This window comes from Panthera leo, chromosome D3 (genome assembly GCF_018350215.1).
Source record: "Panthera leo isolate Ple1 chromosome D3, P.leo_Ple1_pat1.1, whole genome shotgun sequence".
In the NCBI taxonomy this organism is placed as follows: domain Eukaryota; kingdom Metazoa; phylum Chordata; class Mammalia; order Carnivora; family Felidae; genus Panthera; species Panthera leo.
The window spans coordinates 53,976,001-53,994,999 of record NC_056690.1 but is presented as its reverse complement, the minus strand read 5'-3'; the positions used below and the strand labels follow the sequence as shown (position 1 = coordinate 53,994,999).

Here is an 18,999-nt window from a genome sequence, read left to right as displayed (position 1 = left end):
TGCACTTGTAATTCCTTCTTCCTGAAGACTTTCTCGGGATAATTGCCTATGAATTTGTTCTCCTGTCACCTTGAATAAACCAATGGTGTGCTTGCTGACCTTTGCTCTTACTTCTGTTATAACAGGGCCAATTTGTATCTTGATTATGTGTTTGTCTCCCTTCTTCCCAACTAATTCCATGACCTACTCATTTTTGTATACCCACTAGCTCAATGAGCATGTGATAGGCACTCAACATACATTGGAACAAGTCAATAGCAAAATGGAATTACTGTAGTGTGTAGGAGAAGGGAAAGTGATGGCCACTTTTAGGGACAGTGGCTCTGCTCTCAGCTCTTAGCCCCCAGACACCTTTTACAGCTTACTTCAAACCCTGACTGTTAAATTATGTCAGTGTGTTAGATGGCAGTCACATGAATATTCCTTGTAGACTAAAGAAAAGTGACTAGAGAATGTTCTAGAAAGAGCAGAGCTCACCATTTCCACCTTTTAATAAATTACATAAAATTTCGGTATTTAGCCGTGGGTTAGCAGTGTGCTGCATGAATACTAAGGAGAGTTGTCCTAATCCTGAGTAGTGGTATCTGACATTTGATAAGAATTTAATCGCTGAACATTTTAGGAAAGGAAGCCCCTCCTGTGAAGGAGCAAAGATGAGAGAATGGTAGGAGGTATAACTGCTGGAGGGAAAAGCTTTAGATCAGAGAAGTCACGAAACGAGGCTCGGAGGACAGAGGGGAGTCTGCTCTCCCTGCTGCCACCCGAACCCATATTGTGTTCGTCAACACTTCCATATCCAGTAGGCGAGCTTCTCTGCACACACCCAAACTACCCATAGCCACGGTCATACATAATCTGTGATAGAACACCTGCCCCCTCACTTAGGACCAGTGTTGGAGGTTTATTCCTGATAATCCAGGTAACCGCATCCTCCCTGTGCTGGGGCCAGTTGAAGTTCAGTCCTAAATGCTGCGTTGGAGAGGAAGAGGAGGAGTCTGGTCCACCAAGCATGGTGTATTCTGTTATATGCTCACCGAGAGTAATAACTATTCTGGGGGGCTGGCATTTCCCAACTTAGAAATACCACCATTGTCATTTTCACGCTCTTACTACGTCAAGCATATTGGTGGAGTCAACGGTGGTCTTATGTGCCAGGTCTGCTGGTGCCTTTTTTTTCTCTAGATCACCACTTCTATGAGGACACCAAAAAATTAACATACAGCCCCGACTTACCAATAACAATCTCCAGGGCTGCCTGGGTGGCTCAGTCAGTTAAGCATCCGGCTTCGGCTCGGGTCATGATCTCACAGTTTTTGAGTTCAGGCCCCTCGTCGGGCTCTCTGCTGTCAGCACAGACCGCACTTCGGATCCTCTGTCCCCCTCTCTCTGACACCCGTCTCTAAAATAAACGTTAAAATTATTTTTTAAAATAACAATCTCCACATAAGAATATAAAAAGCATTCTCATAGTATATATTTTAAAATAAAAGTAACTTTTTCTTGTATTTTTGGTGACCTCTATTAACCTTTACCTCTATTAAATTCTGTGGGACATATTTGCACTAGAGGTGACAATATATATATTTTTTAACTCTGTCATCCACAGGGCACTATTAACAGAGATGATGGTCCTTACCATTTGCACGTTCAGGCTAATTGAATATACCTGGAAAGTAAGTAAATATAAACAGCGTGAGCTGAGTTCAGGAGCAGCAACAAGTCCTGGTGGCCACATGCAGGGGTCCTAAACCGAGCCTGCAGTGGTCGGCACTGAGCCTTAGGAAATGGCATTTTGGAAGAGACAGGCAGTAAGAACCAAAGCAGAGGAAGGAGCAGACAAGCATAAGGTGTGTTGAGGAGACACTGAATCTGCCACTTTGACTGGACCTGTGTGTTTGTACAGAGCAGCGGTGGGAGAAGTAACTGGAAAGATGAAATGAGATGGAATCATTTCTTCTGGCTACAAGCAATAGCGAGAAGGAGTGCAGAGAGCTTCAGTGGGAAGCAGGGGAGGCTGGACTTTATCCAGCAATCAGAGGGTGCCTCTGGAGATGGCAAGAAACGTGATGAAAGCCACATGCTGAGACTTTTAGAGGGAATCTGCTAAAAATGTGGCACTTAGAAGTGAAATTGAATATGAGGGAAAACTGCAAATAGGGTGAGTGGCCATCGAGTCTTGTAAATTGCCCTTCATTGTCAGATAAAATTCATAAAATTCATTTCAAATATAACTACACTTCTCTTGGATATGTATGTTGAATCCAATCAAGAAGCAAAGAAAAGGAGAACGATTCCTGTTATAAGGGTGTAGGAGGTAGGAGGTAAGAGGGCACAATAAACCCTCATTATTTATACCTTCTGGATCCCAAAATGTATGTATTTCACCAAAGCATATAGTTTTTCCCATAAACTGCATGTGACTTCATTTGAGCGTCTACAGCAGCGCATTGAAAGTAACAAGTTGAGGGGCGCCTGGCTCGCTCAGTCAGTAGAACATGCAGCTCTTGGTCTCGGAGTTGTGAGTTCAAGCCCATGTTAGGTGTAGAGATTACTTTAAAAAATAAAATCTTTGGGGCGCCTGGGTGGCTCAGTCAGTTGAGCGTCCGACTTCGGCTCAGGTCATGACCTCGCGGTCCTTGAGTTCGAGCCCCGCGTCGGGCTCTGTGCTGACCGCTCAGAGCCTGGAGCTTGCTTCGGATTCTGGATCTCCCTCTCTCTCTGCCCCTCCCCCACTCATGCTCTGTCTCTCTCTCTCTGTCAAAAATAAATAAACATTAAAATTTTTTTAGTAACAATAAATAAAATCTTTAGAAAAAAAAAGAAAAGAAAGTAACAAATTGAAAGTAAGAGGTAGAGAGCAGGCAGTCAGCTATGCTCAGCCCCAGGTGGTCCTAATGCTTGGGGGAGCACAACCCATTCTTTTTTGCCTCTACAAAATTATACATTAAGTTCTTGTCATGGACCAGGTCCTTTTAAGATCTTGTTTTTTTTTGGTTTTTGTTTTCAACTACCTTTTCTCCAAGATGGGTTTCCTGTCAGCCTAGTTCTTTCACACTGAACTCATGATTACATCCAAACAGCCCTCCCGTGACAATGGAGGAAGACCTTCCTCTGGACTTCCCTTCACTGACTACACCCCATACCCTAAGAACAAGAACCACACACAGACTCACATGTACGCACTTAACTCATGTGGCCACCTCTAACCCTTTCTGTATCTCAGATGCAGTTTGGAGTTTAGCTATAAACACTCCAGTTAGCCATAGCTCACCGCCCCCTCTGGGCTCCATGACCTACCAATGCTTTTCTTGACTACTTCCTGCCCACTCCTGTCCTGCAGGAAGCCTACTGGAAAGCTGTTCGGTACTGCCCAGCTATAGAAGTAGGGGGCAGAACCAGCTCTAAGTGACCTCGAGTTCCTGGGGTTAGTTATAAGAACAGGAAGAGGGGACTTCCAGTAAGTCAAATTCAAGTACAAGTGGCTGAGTTTCTGTGTTCTGAGACCTACGTCAGTCAGTTATGTTAAGTCATTGACATCTCAGCATATCATAATTGACATCTAGGTAAGTGAGCCCTAATGAAACGTCACATTTAATGACTACTTCCAGAACTTAGAAATTTCTAAATCAAACTCAGCATTAACCGTGTTTGCCCTGTGCTCTTCTCTACCTCAGTGTTGAAAGGGGACTGTTTATTTTAAACATTAAAACGTTAGGAGTTCCTCCGTGACTCAGTCGGTTAAGTGTCAGACTTCGGCTCAGATCATGATCTCAGCGTTGCTGAGTTCGAGCCCCGCATCGGGCTCTGTGCTGACAGCTGAGCCTGGAGCCTGCTTCAGATTCTGTCTCCCTCTCTCTCTGCCCTTCTGCTCACACTCTGTGTGTCTCTCTCTCAAAAATAAACATTAAAATTTTTTTTAAACTTACAAACTTAACCCACAGGCTCCCCATCTTCTTATATTTTCCATGATTCCTGTTACCATAAGTATAAACAGAATCAGGCACGTGTATAATAAAGTAACTCTCATTCATCCTAAATTCTATAGACATTCCCTAAGAAAGAAAAGAAGCATAGTTGGCTAAGGTACAAATCACTCACAGGAGGGAAGCTGATGCAATATCTTGATTACTTATTTTGCAACCAGTATATACTCCTGAAAGCCAGCCAGTGGGGTGACTCCCCCAGAGCTTTTCAGTGTCCTAATTGGTTCTCGGCTCAGGAAAAGACAGCCCTCTAAGTGGTGCACGAGTCCTCCTGGGCTGGCTGAACGATCCTCTCTCTCCCTCATCCAAACCCATGTCCTCCCAGATTTTCCTTCTGTAGTCATCCACCACCTGCTTTTTAAAAGCTCAAAAGGGGAAAGCCTACAGCTAGTGGAGAAGAAAATCTGCTGCTCTGAATATTTTCGTTTAGCCTAAAGAACATTTCCAAATGAAAGACTTCACCAGGGGGTCCGGGTAACCAAGGCTGTGGGTCTTCTGGGTGGGCCCAATGGTCCTCAGCCCTAGGGAAAAATGCAGTGGATAAGACTTCTTAAATTGCTTCCACTAATTTTAGAATTGAGGTTTGCCTGGTCACCTGTGGTCACATGATTTTTCCTAACATCTGTTTTTTTCTGGCAAGTGAATTGGGTCTGGGAAGCCAGTTAGGGGCCCAGCGCACAGTGTAGGCGGTAGGGATGCAGTGTAACGTGAACCCATTTTATTTGGTCTTAAGCAAACCCAATACCAAAGCTAATGGAAGCGTGCTGTTTCATTGTCTTTATTAGCCCAGAGCTGCTGGGACAGAAAGAAATTGAAGGCAAAGGTGAAAAAAAAAAAAAATGGGAGGAACAAGGCCTAAAAGCAAGCAAGGACATTTTTGACGAAGTCAGAATTGGCTCCATTTCTACCTGTGTAGCTTAGGGTTGACTAGCAGAACCGGGTATAAACTGCCCCCTGCTGCCTGACACAGAGAAGTGCGTTAAAAGTCCACTTCCTTAAAAAGAAACCTATTTCTTGAATGCCTCTGTGAATGGAGAAGAAACGGGGGTGATGGCAGGCAGACTTACACAAGCCGTGGGAATCCCAGGTCCCCTAATCCTCTCCACGGTGAACATGAAGTTAGGGGCGGCTCTTCCAAAGAGTGCCATGTTTTGGATTTGGAAGTCTGCCTCGTTACTCCATCTGCAGCCCTGTCCCGTTAAGTGTGGTGACCGTGTCCCCGGAGCTTGTGAGAAGTGCAGCTCTCAGGCCCCACCCCCGGTCTGCTGAATCAGAGTCTGCATGCCGACAGGATCCCCGGGTGATTCACGTGCACACTTCCGAGTGAGAAGCCCTGGGCATAACTTCAGAAGCAGCTTCAACACTGGAGAAGAGCCACCAGTCCCGAAGGTTGGGTCGAATTGAATTCAGTGGAAACGGGGAATAAACACAACTCAGTGGAGGAGTTTGATCCTTTGTTAAGATCAGGGTTGCCTTATGTGCTTCTTTCCTTTTTTTTTTTTTTTTTTTTTTTTAAGCTTATTTATTTTGAGAGAGATGAGAGCAAGTGGAGGAGGGACAGAGAGAGAGAGGGAGACAGAGGATCTGAAGCAGACTCCAGGCTGTGTGCTGACAGCAGAGAGCCCGATGCGGGGCTCAAACTCGTGAACCGCGAGATCATGACCTGAGCGGAGGCTGGACGCTTAACCGACTGAGACACCCAGGCCCCCCCGTCCTTATTTTCTCAATGCTTCTGTTGTATACATCTCACATGTCACCGTCTCTTGCACTCGCTGTAGTTCACATTACTTGCTGAATCTCAGCAGCACCAGGCAGTTGTCAAGCAGTCTCTTTTGAAAATTAGTCTGTCCCAGCGAGTATGCGACAGGCGTGGATTTTATCTCCGGCAGCATCTGTGTTTATCATCCTCCTTGTTTGCTGCGGTCTTCTCTCTCCCTCCCTTACGCCCCTGCTGTTTTTGTTTAAGAGTAGCCACGTGACCCTGCAGAATCGCAAACCCACCCCCCCACCCCGCCCCCCAACCGGTGGCATTGTCAGTCTGTTGCTAACCCAGAGTGTTCTTTTCTGCGCCAGGTCAGGGAAGAGTGCCGGCTCCTGAACGCCCCTCCTGTTCCACCCCGAAGCGCAAAGCCTTTGTCCACAAGCCCCTCCGTCCCTCCTCGTGCAGCCAAGCCAGCGCGGCAGCAGACTCGCTCTCCCAGCCCCACCTTGTCCTACTATTCTTCAGGGCTGCACGACATGTAAGTCTCCATGCCAGGGCTCACCTCCGCATGCGTCTTATTGTCAGCCAGCTCACGGGGTCCTGAGAACGGTTTCCAGGTAGCCGTAACCTAGGCAGGAGGTGGGAGAGGAAATGTTCCTTAAAAACCAAAGAATTTCACTGGAAGAGCATGATGGGGCCCCTGTTGGTTTCAAGTTAGGATGGAAGGAGGAGCCAGGGTCCTAGGAAGAAAAGAAACCGCAGCCTACGTGAGAAATGGAGCATAAAGGCCAACTGGATTCTCTTAGACGCAAGCTGTGGAGGACTGCCAGTTCTCACAAACCGGCATCTCGTTCTTTCTGCTCCGACTTCTGCACAAGGAGACAGACAGCACCTTCTACCGGGACCTAGACTTGAAAGGGTCCTATTGGCTCTCTACTCTGCCTTTCCCTTCTTGGCCATCACGGTCTGGTAGCCATTGACTTCTATCTGGACCCTCCCGGTGCTGGGAGCTCCTTCTTCTGCAGGACAACTCATTCCATTGTTGGCAAATGCCAATAATTTTTTCCATAATCTTTCATTATATCCAGTTGACATCTGTCTCCACGTAACTTTCAACTGTTTCTTATGTCTAGAAACACAAAAATAGATCCTCCCTGCTTCTCTTTGTCAGCCTGTGAATAATTTGAAGTCAGATGTAAGTCTTCTCTTCTCCAAAAGGGGCTGCCTCGGTTCCGCCAGCTATTTCCCCTGACATCGCTGCCTGGTCCCTCGTCAGCCTGGTCACCCACCTCTGAACACACTCTGGCTTCACTGACACTTAAAATAGGGCCCCAGAGCTGAACGCACGACTCCACATAATGGTCTTCACAGTTAAAAATAGCTCTCTTTTGCAGGTATTTGTAATTCTCTGGACATTTAAATCCTTACGCTAGTTTTAGTCAGTTATATAGAAACCAAGGCAAGCATTGCGTTTGAAGCATTTCTTCTTACCTCAGACTTTTGGATGGGAATAGAGACATAGGTGGTAGTGAGGTAGTGTTGTCCCATGGCACAAGGATGACAGGCATGAGGCTCCCATTTTCTGCCCTCATTCCACCCTTCCCCACTACAGACATTAGTAATGAGTGACACTGCCTGTTGGTGATAAGCCTAAACCTGGCCAAAGAATGTGTCTCCTCATAAAGATCCAGGCACCCCCTAACAATGATTTTCTTGTTAGTTTAAAAAGCATATGTATTTTTTCCATCTCCACTAGAGCACATTAAATCATTATAATTCACATGCGTAATTACCAGTGCATCTTAGTAACGTAAAGATTTTTTTTAACCCAGTGAAGTTAGCAGGTACTTCATCGAATTCATGATAAGAAATCCTAGATTTTTCTTCCTACCTCTGTTTTTCTACTCAGAAGTGACATCTGTGGGATAAAGATGGGCTTGGTAGTTGGCTTTTATGTTACTCACCGCCCTTTCTGTGTTTGCTTTTAAGCAGCGTTCCTAAAAGTGACACCGGTCCTTCTGAGAGTGCTCCCGTGTCCTGCTATCCCTGTAACCGAGCGAAAGCCGATTCCGTGGACCCCAAGTCCCCGACGGGCAGTCCTTCTGCTGAAACCCTCTCCTCCAGGCTCTCGTGGCCCAACCACTATTCGGGAGCGTCGGAGAGCCAGAGCAGGGGGGACTTCCTGCCGGGGCCAAGCAGGAGTTACAGTTACCCCAGACAGAAGACGCCAGGCACACCAAAGAGAAACTGCCCAGCACCCTTTGATTTTGACGGCCATGAGCTCTCGGCCAGCCCCCCCGGCTCGGTCACTTCAGAATTCAGTGGCGGCGTCTCTGCCTGTCCCAAGTCAGCCAGCTACTCTGTGGAGAGCACAGATGCGAAAACGCTGGCCGCGGACACAAGCAAGCAGAGTATCTCGTGCCCTGCCTTACCCCCCAGGGCCCCAAAACCAGTGGAAGAGAAAGCCGCCTCGGACACTTCTCCTTTGCCTCTGAAAATTGATGGTGCTGAGGAAGACCCCAAGTCCGGGTCACCGGACCTCTCCGAGGACCAGTACTTTGTTAAAAAGGGCATGCAGGACATCTTCTCCGTCTCCTACCCTTTCTCCTCTCCGCTTCACCTCCAGCTGGCCCCCAGGTCCTGTGGCGATGGCTCCCCGTGGCAGCCACCCGCTGACCTGTCGGGACTCTCTATAGAGGAAGTGTCCAAATCGTTACGGTTTATCGGTTTGTCTGAAGATGTCATATCGTTCTTTGTTAGCGAAAAGATCGACGGGAATTTGCTCGTTCAGCTAACGGAAGAAATCCTCTCGGAGGATTTCAAATTGAGCAAACTGCAGGTGAAGAAAATAATGCAATTCATTAATGGCTGGAGGCCCAAAATATAGCCAAACAACCCCAGCTAGCGTTGGACGAAACTGATGTACGTGTGTGCCAGAGGGGGTGCGCTGGGACACAATTCCATGTTTTTTGCACTAAAAACCTTCTCTGTAAATAGGGATAAGAGACACTCCTACTATGCAGATTACGTTTTTGAATGGTGAACAGGCTATTTTGTACATCAATAAAAATGCTGTACAGAACACTTAGAGGTGTGCCTTGTACATCACTCAACACTCAACAGCTGCTAAAAGACAAAAGGCATGTTCAGAGAGAGAATTCTTACCCAAGTAGGTTTATGCGAGAAGGTATGGTATTTATTACAAAATAGCCAAAGCTGAAAAAAACATAAGAATCAAAAAACAAAAACAAAAACAACACTTTTGAACAACAGTTCTCTCCTTTGGGAAAATCGACTTTAGACAATTAACTATCCTGTGCTCTGTCGTTTGGATTGCTCAGTGCTAATTGTTTTACTCTTGTGCCTGAAAATGTTAGTGATATGAAATGACACTTTACTGTTTGTTATACGCTCGGTGGGGATCTTTTCATCAAAAGGCATTTTCCAAAAGTCATGTGTTGATAGAAGGTGTATGACGTCCTTAGAAATAATACAAATTATGACCACAGTAATTTATCTGTAACTGCTGCTAATTTTCTCGAGCAGTGGAAGAAAAGAGCAGAACGTATACATATATGTGTATAGATGTATACACAATGCAAACATGTTTTAAACATCATTATTGGTCTGATGTTTTAGATAACATCTGTTCACTTTCAAATATCGATTGAGGTTTGGGGCCATTAATTAGGTTGCCTCTTAGGAAGAGTGGGCAGAATGATTCCAAAGATTCTCAGAACCCTTTCCCTTGACGCTCAGTCTTACTGGTCTTCATCACTGAAAGCTTAGAGGAAATCAGTAGAGTGTCTGTATTGAAGAATTAAATTTGATTGTAAGCCCATGTGGGGTAGTTTGCATACAATACTCGCATGCTGGTGTCTGGGAAAACGACTGTCTTGTCAAAGGATTATTTGTCTCCTGTTTGAGGGTCTTATATTCCTGGTGTCCGACAGAGAGAGGTCTGAAAAGCATTTCTCAGAGCGTGTTAGGTGTTCTCAACGTGCTTTGTGCTTCACCAGAGCTCAGAAATCAGACATACGATCTTCTGTTATTGTGCGTGCTAGATATGTTGAGTAATTTTTTAAAGTATCAGTAAGTACTTGTTTAGTTCGTAAGCCTCTTCTTTCCTCTCTTCCAAAGAAAATGTATTATTACCATACTTTTATTATTGAGAATTCCAGGACATGATTCTGACAGGTTTTGCCAAATGTGATTAGATATTCCAAACTATAATGTCCTCGTCATCATTCTTGACTTTTTGAAGGAATGTATATCTTAGGAAAGCTAGAGTTCTCCGAGCAAGCCGTCAGCCATAGCCCTGTCTCCCCCCACATCTGATTCTGGATGTGCAGACATCTGTGACAGGTCAGCCAACCAGGTGCCAACATGACTTCAGGGTTGGCTTCTTGTTATCTATTCATCCCACTGACCAAAATAAGTAAACAAATGTAAAGACAAGACCCACAATAAGGCAACATGCAAGATGGCTTTATTTCTTGACGTTAAAGATGCTTAATCCATCTCGTGGTATAGAATTGAGGTGAATTGTTGATGCGTCTTCTCATTTGCCATCATAAATCTTTTTTTTTTTTTAAGGGGGCATTTTTCCCCCTTAACATTTCTCCCAAAATGTAAATACTCTGGGTAGAATGACCCCATAAGGAGAGTATCTTGTAAAATTCGTCATAGTGGAGCGCCCCTCCAGGAATAACTGAAATATTTATTACAAAGGAGTTTCTGGTACCGCACTCACATGACAAGAGACCCTCAGTGACTTTGCCGGTTAGAAAACATCCTTCTGTATAAGCCACCACTTCCGTAGCAACATTAACCTCTCAGAAACTTCCTTGAAAATAAAAACAGACAGGATGCAGTTGAAAAGCTGCATTTTTTTTCTTTAACAAATCCTCACGGAATCTGCTTTTAAACGCCTGACCCCTGGACACAATTCTCAAATTCAGGCAGGAGGAACCGACTGGCTTTGGGTTTACTATGAAGGTTGCCCCACATACACAAATGACCCCTTTTATGTTTCTTTTTTTGTTTTTTCTTTTGCAAGAACTTGACACAAATAGTTTCTGCGTTCTGTCTTGGCATATTTATATCGAGCTTATATTGGTGGCAATGTAGAGACTGCTTGGAGACAGGCACTGTGGCCCTTGGGTCATGTATTCAGATTTGTTGAACACCTCTTATTGCCAGGAACCATGCTGTGTGACTCGACAATACTAAAAAAAAAAAAAAGACGTGGCTTGTGCCCTCTTGGAGCTCCTAATGTTTATATTTAAAATCACAGTTGCTGAGACTGCATATGTGTGACGAAAAGAGACATGAAATCTTCTGGGCAGTTGGATGTATGGAGAGTTAAATGTGTTATGTCTTGAAAGAATCCACAGATGGAAGAAATGGCAGTCTCCATTAAAGGGATAAAAAATAAACACCATGAGACCATTAAAACTTGGAATATGTTGGAGGCAGAAAGTATCTCGGACTACCATTGGCTAGTGTTCTCTTTTACTGATTGGGAACATTTTTAACTGTAATATCTTCTGGCCTCTCTAAAGGCACAAATAAAGGTAGCCGCCATTACTGAGCTGAACCCTTGTCTGTAGAGGACCTCGGCACCCTGACTAGATGAGGCATGCATTGCTAGAATCATGGCCAGAAAGGCAGTGTGGGAATAGGGTGGAACCGGCCTTTCCCTTCTGAGAGCTGCAGTTTTGCAGTGAAAACACGATGCATAGAGATCCCCAGATGCAGAATCTTTTCTAATCAACCAAGTCAAGATTGAGTACATCTTCTAGCAGGTTCCCTGCCGTCAGGGCAGTAACCATGGGGCTTAGGGGAAAGTGCCTGTCTAAACAGGACCCTGTTTGGGTCCCAAGAGCATACATGCATGGCCCCCATCAAAACAGAAAATCAGCAATAAGCCAAATCAAGCAGCTAAAATGTAAAAATATGGACCTAACTCATGCTGGAAGGGAGAACTCACACCCTCCCAGACCGATTCTTTCTCAGAATCTTGTAAACGCCAGCACATTCTCTCTCTTTTAAGTTGAGCTGCTCAACTTTATGAACTGTGAAATTTACATTTATACTCTTTCAACCCACATATACCATTCAAGTTTATGAAGTTGCAGCAAGCCGCCCATTCGACTGAATTGCAGTGTTTATTCTTGTCTCATGGAGAAATAAAACGATCTTACGGGAAACTGTTATGACAATCCATTCCAACTGTTTTCAGACACACACATAAACACCCTCTGCTCACATTCCAGAACCACCTGCACATCATCCCTACAACTCCTTGAGAAGTTCAGGGGGTGGCTGTGGATGGATAGAGGGTCCATTTTCCAAACACTGTGTAACAAGTCGCTACGCGTCATGCCTAAAGAGTATGAAGTTAACATTTTGAATCACAAACTGGAAAACAAAACAGTTCTCCAAAGTACCTCGTGAACCATTCAAAGGAAATTTCTGCGTCATCCACCAGAAAAGCTAAATCTGCTGTTGGATACGTCAATTCCCACTCTTTTTCTAGTAATACAAAGGCAACTGGCTGCTAGGGCAGGAAGTGTAGAACACCCAAAGTGCAAATGACGAGAAGGAGGATTTTTGCCCTAGGGGGCTGTAAAACTGTGTGTGGAATTCTCACAGCCGCTTCTTGTCCCATTGCCGTTTAGTCTTTGAAACTGGGTGTTTTAAAATTGATCTCATGGTGGAAACCAGAAACAAGGGGTAAATGTGATTTCAGTTAAACCTATGTACAAATATCTTCTGTAATTTTGCTGCTCTAATTTTTAGGCTATGAATTTTGTAATGAGCTGATCAGATTACAAATTTCCTTTGTTTACAATCTCATATAGTAGGGGCTCAGATCATTTCTTAGCTATCAATCTCTTCTCCCATTTTCACACGAAGTTCCATTTAAAACATTGTTGAAACTAAGCCTAAAAATTAAACTCAATTAATTAAAAATGGGGGAGTTTTCCTTGATTTAAATGGAAATGGTATATTCTTTTCAAAGAATTTTGTAACCGCCTTTATAGTTTCTTTGCTTGGAAAACCGAGGGTGTTAAATACCAGTTAACAGTTGTATTACTTTCCAGAGCATCATCTAATGGGCCCAATGTGTACCTCAAGATAAACATGGTATGTTATGTCTAAAAAAATTCATGGTTGATTTAAATGGTTCTGAAATGTCTATAAATAAAGAAAATTTAAAAGTTGCTCTTCTTGCAGTCCCTCAGTGAGTCGGACCTAGTGCATAGTTTTCTAGAACTCTGTTCCCCATCCTCATGAAGGAGATGAGAACGCGCGTCTGAAGGGATTCTTAATGCTGCAAGCCCATTCCGTACTAAGAGGCGGAAAGCAATGGCTATTGTACAAAGAAGAAGCTGGGAACCAGGTCACCTGATGGCATTCAAAGAAAATCCAGTACCTGTGTGGTCAGAAGTTAGAACAAAAGACAATTCATTTATATAATGAACTGGTGAGGTTTACAAAAACAAAAAAAAAAACAAAAAACACTTCGTGTTTGGGGAAAAGAAACAACACAGATTCCTCTCTACACAGTTTAATTTATATAATTACAATCAGCATTAAGAGCAGAAATGGGTGTACAAGAGAAAGTCATGAGCATTCAGCTCACTGTGGCACCCACCAGTGAGTTTTACAGAGAAGTTGGCAAGTGGCAAATGGAGGTTGCTTAAGAGAGCTTCTGTTTCACTCAAAATAGCATGCAGTAGCTTCAGACCACTTTACTGTGAGATTCTGGGGGAGAATCAAAGGGCTGGCAGGACAATGGGAACCCACATCCTCCGCCCTGACTAGACCTCCCCAGCTTCACAATCACGGAAACGTCTTCCTGTCTTCCTTCACCAGACAAAGCATTGTCAAGCCATCTTCTACTTAAGCCTTCAACCCTTCTATCCTGTTTCACAGGGATAGAACTTGTAACTAAACCCACAGGTGGCCACTTCCCTGGATTTCCAGGATATGCTCTGGAAGAACTTACAGAATTGAACCTGCACGATGGGTTGGCTAAAGCATCCAAGTATCTAGCTCAAGGTCCTAAGAGTGCTTAATCAGATACACGCTAGGACATTGACTTTTCCAAACTGAAAATTGCAAAGTAAATTTGAGTTTAGATATAAGTTGGGTTAAAGTCAAATATCCTGAGGTTAGAAAAAGCCAAATCACTGAAAAGAATGATTAAGCACTGGATAAATTCTTGTTTCACTGAAATGAGTTTTTCCTTAAGAATCACCCTCCAGCTCCTTACTTAGCTAACTCATACACTTACTTCTGGATTTATCCAGAGATCAGGACCTGCGCTGAAGTTGGACATTTAACCAACTGAGCCACCCAGGTGCCCCATAATAATATTTAATTTTTTCCTAGGGGGCACCTGGCTGACTCAGTCAGTAGAGCCTACAACTCTTATTTATTTATTTTTTTAATGTTTTTATTTTTGAGAGAGACAGAGCATGAGTGGGGGAGGGGCAGAGAGAGAGGGAGACACAGAATCCGAAGCAGGCTCCAGGCTCTGAGCTGTCAGCACAGAGCCTGATGCAGGGCTCGAACCCATGAACCATGAGACCTGACTGAGCTGAATTCGGATGCTCAATCGACTGAGCCACATAGGTGCCCCAAGAGCATACAACTCTTGATCTCAGAGTCATGAGTTGGAGCCCCATGTTGGGCATAGAGATTACTTTTAAAAAGTTAATTTTTTTCAGCGCATAGCGTTTCTTTTCCTGGTCCTCCAACTTCTTTGTCTTCTAAGATCTTCAACCGATGCTACCCAGTCAGTGCTAGCTGGAAATCAAGAGAAATCTCTCCTGCTTATAAAATGGAGGCTCTGAGCATATCTCCTGCTCTTTGATCAAAAAGTATGACTCAGCAGAGATAGTGAGACAAATAGAAGATTTAAAAAATGTAAACAACAACTTACACATAGCACACATACCTTCTATGGTACTGTATCCAGCCAGGCCAGTCCCTCTGGGACACCAGAGTGGAGAAGCAACTGTAGTACTAAATATGACCGCAGGGTGTCGGGCTTTTCCAACCAGCTAATGGCTACACAAGGATTACTCCAGTCAACTGGGATGGAGTACAACGGTGAGGCAAGGATTAGTGCAGAGTAAAACATAAGTCCAGTCATATTGGTGGCCTCCTCCCCTCATTCAATTTTCCACTTTCCTTATCCAAGCACATTGGAATCCTGAAGTCATGGAAGCAGAAAGAAGTGGCTCAAAAAAGATAAGGAATTTGAAAGTGGAGCACTGTGCTTTTTCCAAGCCATATGCAGAGAAGGAAAAATTCTTCCTCTACCCGTCAAATTCTTCCAGCTGGACTAAGAGTTAATTTAACAGATTAACAGAAGAAAGAACCAAAGTTTTCTTTTGTGTGCCCAGAGGCCCAGTAATGAAATTGAGACCTAAAGAAATGACCAAAGCAGGCAGTTTTTTATTTTATACTTTTTAGACAAAGAGACAACCTGTGAGGAATCAATTAACTTTGGGAACTTCAGTTAGAAAGAAATTCTGAACAGAATTTGGGCTGGGGCAGTAAATTAGTAAAAAGTTAACAAAGGTTTTTCAAACAGCCTTCTTGGGTCTAAATTTCTCATCTCTGATAATAAGGATGTGTCTTTATCTCCTGGGACAGGGAGGTACATTTCACATGGGAGGTTTATTTCCTGCTTTCAGGGGGACAGAAGAGGGCCTGAGTATCCTTTTGCAGGGGCTATCGGGCTATCTCTTAAGTAACTTTTATTTAAAATAATCAGGATGCTAAAGTGGCCTTTAGGGGTGGCTTGTCCTTGGATCCTACACATATATCCACTGGGGAAGAGGTAGAGGAATTTTCAAAATGCAAAACTGGCCTATCAGTTGCCTTGTCTCTTCTTGGTTCTGAGTCTCTGGAATTTTGAAAGTGAATGATGCTCTTGAGTTTAAAAAAAAAAAAAAAAGCTGTACTTTTTTTTTTTTTTTCCATTGGTTGGTTGTAAGCAACAAAACCCTCAACCAGAAACAAAATCTCTCAAGTACCATTAATTACACTAAAGCTGACTTCCAAGTTAGGATTGAAAAAGTTCAACTCCTTCAGGCCTCCTTCGCTCTTTTTTTTTTTTTAATATTTATGTTTGAAGGAGAGAGAGAGACAGAGACAGAGCATGAGGAGGGGAGGAGCAGAGAGAGAGGGAGACTCAGAATCCGAAGCAAGCTCCAGGCTCCGAGCTGTCAGCAGAGAGCCCCACACAGAGCTCAGACTCATCAATCGCGAGATCATGACCTGAGCTGACGTCAGACGCTTAACCAACTGAGCCACCCGGGTGGCCCTCCTTCACCTTAATAAAACCATGAACCTACCTATTTGATTCTGCAAGGAAGAACAAAGAGAATGTCAAACTTCCGCTCTTGCATAAATAACTTTATGTTTCATTCTCTGTGCTTTTTACTACTTTCAGCAGTGCCATTTTTGACAAGGTAAAGGAAGTCTCTCAATTCAACTTTTAAGGTGATGAATTTACAAATCTGGTAAATTACTAATAATTTAAGTTTCCAATCCAAAGGAAACAAAACACTAATTTGAAAAGATACATGCACCCCTATGTTTATTGCAGCATTATTCACAGAAGCCAAGTTATGGAAGCAACCCAAGTGTCCATTGAGAGATGAGTGGATAAAAAAAGAAATGGTACACACACACACACACACACACACACACACACACTGTAATATTACTCCGGCATAAAAAGGAATGAGATCTTGCCATTTGCAACAACATGGATGGACCTTTAGGATATGCTAAGTGAAATAAGTCAGGAAGAGAAAGACAAGTACCATAGGATTTCACTTATATGTGGAATCTCGAAAAACAAAATGAACAAGCAACAAAAAAGTAGAAAGAGACCCACAAATAGAGAACAAATTGTGGGCTGTCAGAGGGGAGGGAGGTGGAAGGATGGGCAAAACGGGTGAAGGAGAGTGGGAGATACAGGCTTCCAGTTATGGAACAAATAAGTCACAGGGATGAGAACAGTATAGGAAATACAGTCTATAGCATTGCAGTCGCGTGGTAGCTACATTTGTGAGCACAGCATAACTTATCAAATCAGTAGGTTGTACACCTGAAACTAATGTAACATTGTATGTCAACTATACTTCAATAAAAAATAAAATAAAAATGAAAAAAAATTTAAAACAATTAAAATCATTTCAGTTTGAGTTTGAGTTGTCATCTTGAAACAGGATGATTGCCAAAGTTTTCATATAGCCAGACTTACCTGTTTGTACCACATTTCAGTGACTGGAGATTAAGGGTCATGGGAAAATGGCATAGTTCTGGGAATTGGAGCACAGGTCACAGAAACACCGTTCTTCACGTCGTAAAATGATCAGCTCTCCTGGTTTCATGTTTCTTTTTGTGTTACCGCTGTCCTATACACAAAAGCTCTCTCTTTTGGTGTCTCATCTGTGTGAAGACTATAGAATTGTACCAATTCTTCATATAAGATTATCTGGCCCCTTCTAAAGTTGAAAATGTCTAGCAATATAAATTATCATTTTCCCATTAAAGCAAAGGCAATCTGGAGAGATGATCTGACAAGATCTGTACTGATCTTGAGTCAGGATTACTCATGAACTCACGCAAAATCTGAGTCCTGGACAGGACTTTAAAGACCCTCAAACACTGTCATGATTTATTTGTATGTGTAGAGATCTCCAGGGTAGAAGTTCCCGTTTCTACATTGCACACTTCCTGGTTCTTCCTTTTCTGCCTCCCTTTGCAACTTAAGTTGTCCACCCAATTTTATAGTATGTAAGTTATATCACATTTTTTTCATTTTTTTAATGTTTATTAATTTTTGAGAGAGAGCACATAAAGGGGGGGAAGGGCAGAGAAAGAGGGAGACACAGAATCGGCTCTGCACTGAGAACGGAGAGCCCAGTGTGGGTCTTGAACTCAAGAGCTGTAAGATCATGACCTGAGCCATAGTCAGATACTTAACCAACTGAGCCACCCAGGCACCCTTATATCACAATTTTCTTTTAATTTTTAAAAATGTTTTATTTATTCTTGAGAGAGAGAGCATGAGCGAGAAAGGGGCAGAGTGAGAGAGGGACACAGAATCCGAAGCAGGATTCAGGCTCTAAGCTGTCAACACAGAGCCCCACGTGGGGCTCGAACTCACAGGTCATGAGATCATGACCTGAGCCAAAGTCAGACGCTCAACCGACTGAGCCACCCAGGCACCCCCTATATCACAATTTTTTAAAAGCTCACCTATTCCTCCATGGAGATTAGTTGTGAATCGGGCCATTTTCTATTATACTCTTTCTCAGACCTCAGACTGTTCATTTTCTTTCTTAGTTTTCCTGGGATGAGAATAGCACATGACTTGTCACCAAGGCTTCAGCACTGTTCTATGCTAGTTATCTATACATTTTGAAGAAGTGAGATTTCTCTATATTAATCCTCCTGGATGATAAGAAGACATGGGAATTATTTGTGCTGGCAGAAAGAAAAAGACAACGTGTAGAGATCCCACTATTCTAGTAACGTAAATTACTGGGATCCATGAATTGGTTAATCATTGATAGTTTGTTATTTGGAATGTTGAGATAACTCATTTATCTTTCACAGATAACTAACTATAAAAGAACAGTTTGAAATATGGAATGGGAAAATGAAGTACATGTTCTTCTTATTCAGTTAACTATTACGTATATCTCACCGGAATTAATGCTCGATGAAAAAAAAAAAAAAAAAAACGCTATTATTTAACCCTTGCCTCTCTGAGAGACATGTTGTTTGTTTCTACTTTTTGCCTCACCTTGCCAGGATTGGCCATTTTTAGAGCACTCATCTTCCATCCATTGGCTTTTGTCTCCTGACTATCACCCTGGTCAGGGCTTGATTTTGGTGTAGGAAGATTATAAAGGGCAAGTGGGCGGTGGTTGCTGGAGATGAGGATTTGTTCAATTCCAGAAGCCACGTTCAATTCCAGAAGCCATGTTCCAGGCTGTGGATTAGCTCACTATCAGATTTGTTTATCTCTTGACCTAGCCCAGCCCCTCTCCTCACTGACCACTTGCTCTTCACTGAAATAAAGGACCCCATCTCCTCTATTTTCCCCCACCCTGGGTTTCTTCTCACACCTCTTTCCCTGGACCTTCTTAGATCTTTACCCAGATTTAGCCCAAATTTCACATTTCCCTGAATTCCTTGTATGTGTTCTCATTCTATCTCCAGTTATCTTGTTAGGGTGCTTTAAAACACTCTCTAACCTGATTTCATAAA

General features: G+C 43.3%; 1 protein-coding gene across 2 annotated transcripts in view; it reads left to right on the top strand.

The window, feature by feature from the left end:
- GAREM1 (GRB2 associated regulator of MAPK1 subtype 1) overlaps positions 1-8,769 on the top strand; it is a 198,930-nt gene extending 190,161 nt beyond the window's left edge. Inside the window, exons 5-6 of one of the 2 annotated variants that reach the window (XM_042910137.1) lie at positions 6,057-6,223; positions 7,678-8,769. In XM_042910137.1, coding sequence (XP_042766071.1) covers positions 6,057-6,223; positions 7,678-8,572 — 1,062 coding nt within the window. In that variant the 3' untranslated portion in view covers positions 8,573-8,769. Of the gene's footprint in view, positions 1-6,056; positions 6,224-7,674 lie in introns of both variants that reach the window. The other variant, XM_042910136.1, reaches the window with a different exon arrangement.
- The last annotated feature ends 10,230 nt before the right edge of the window (positions 8,770-18,999 follow it).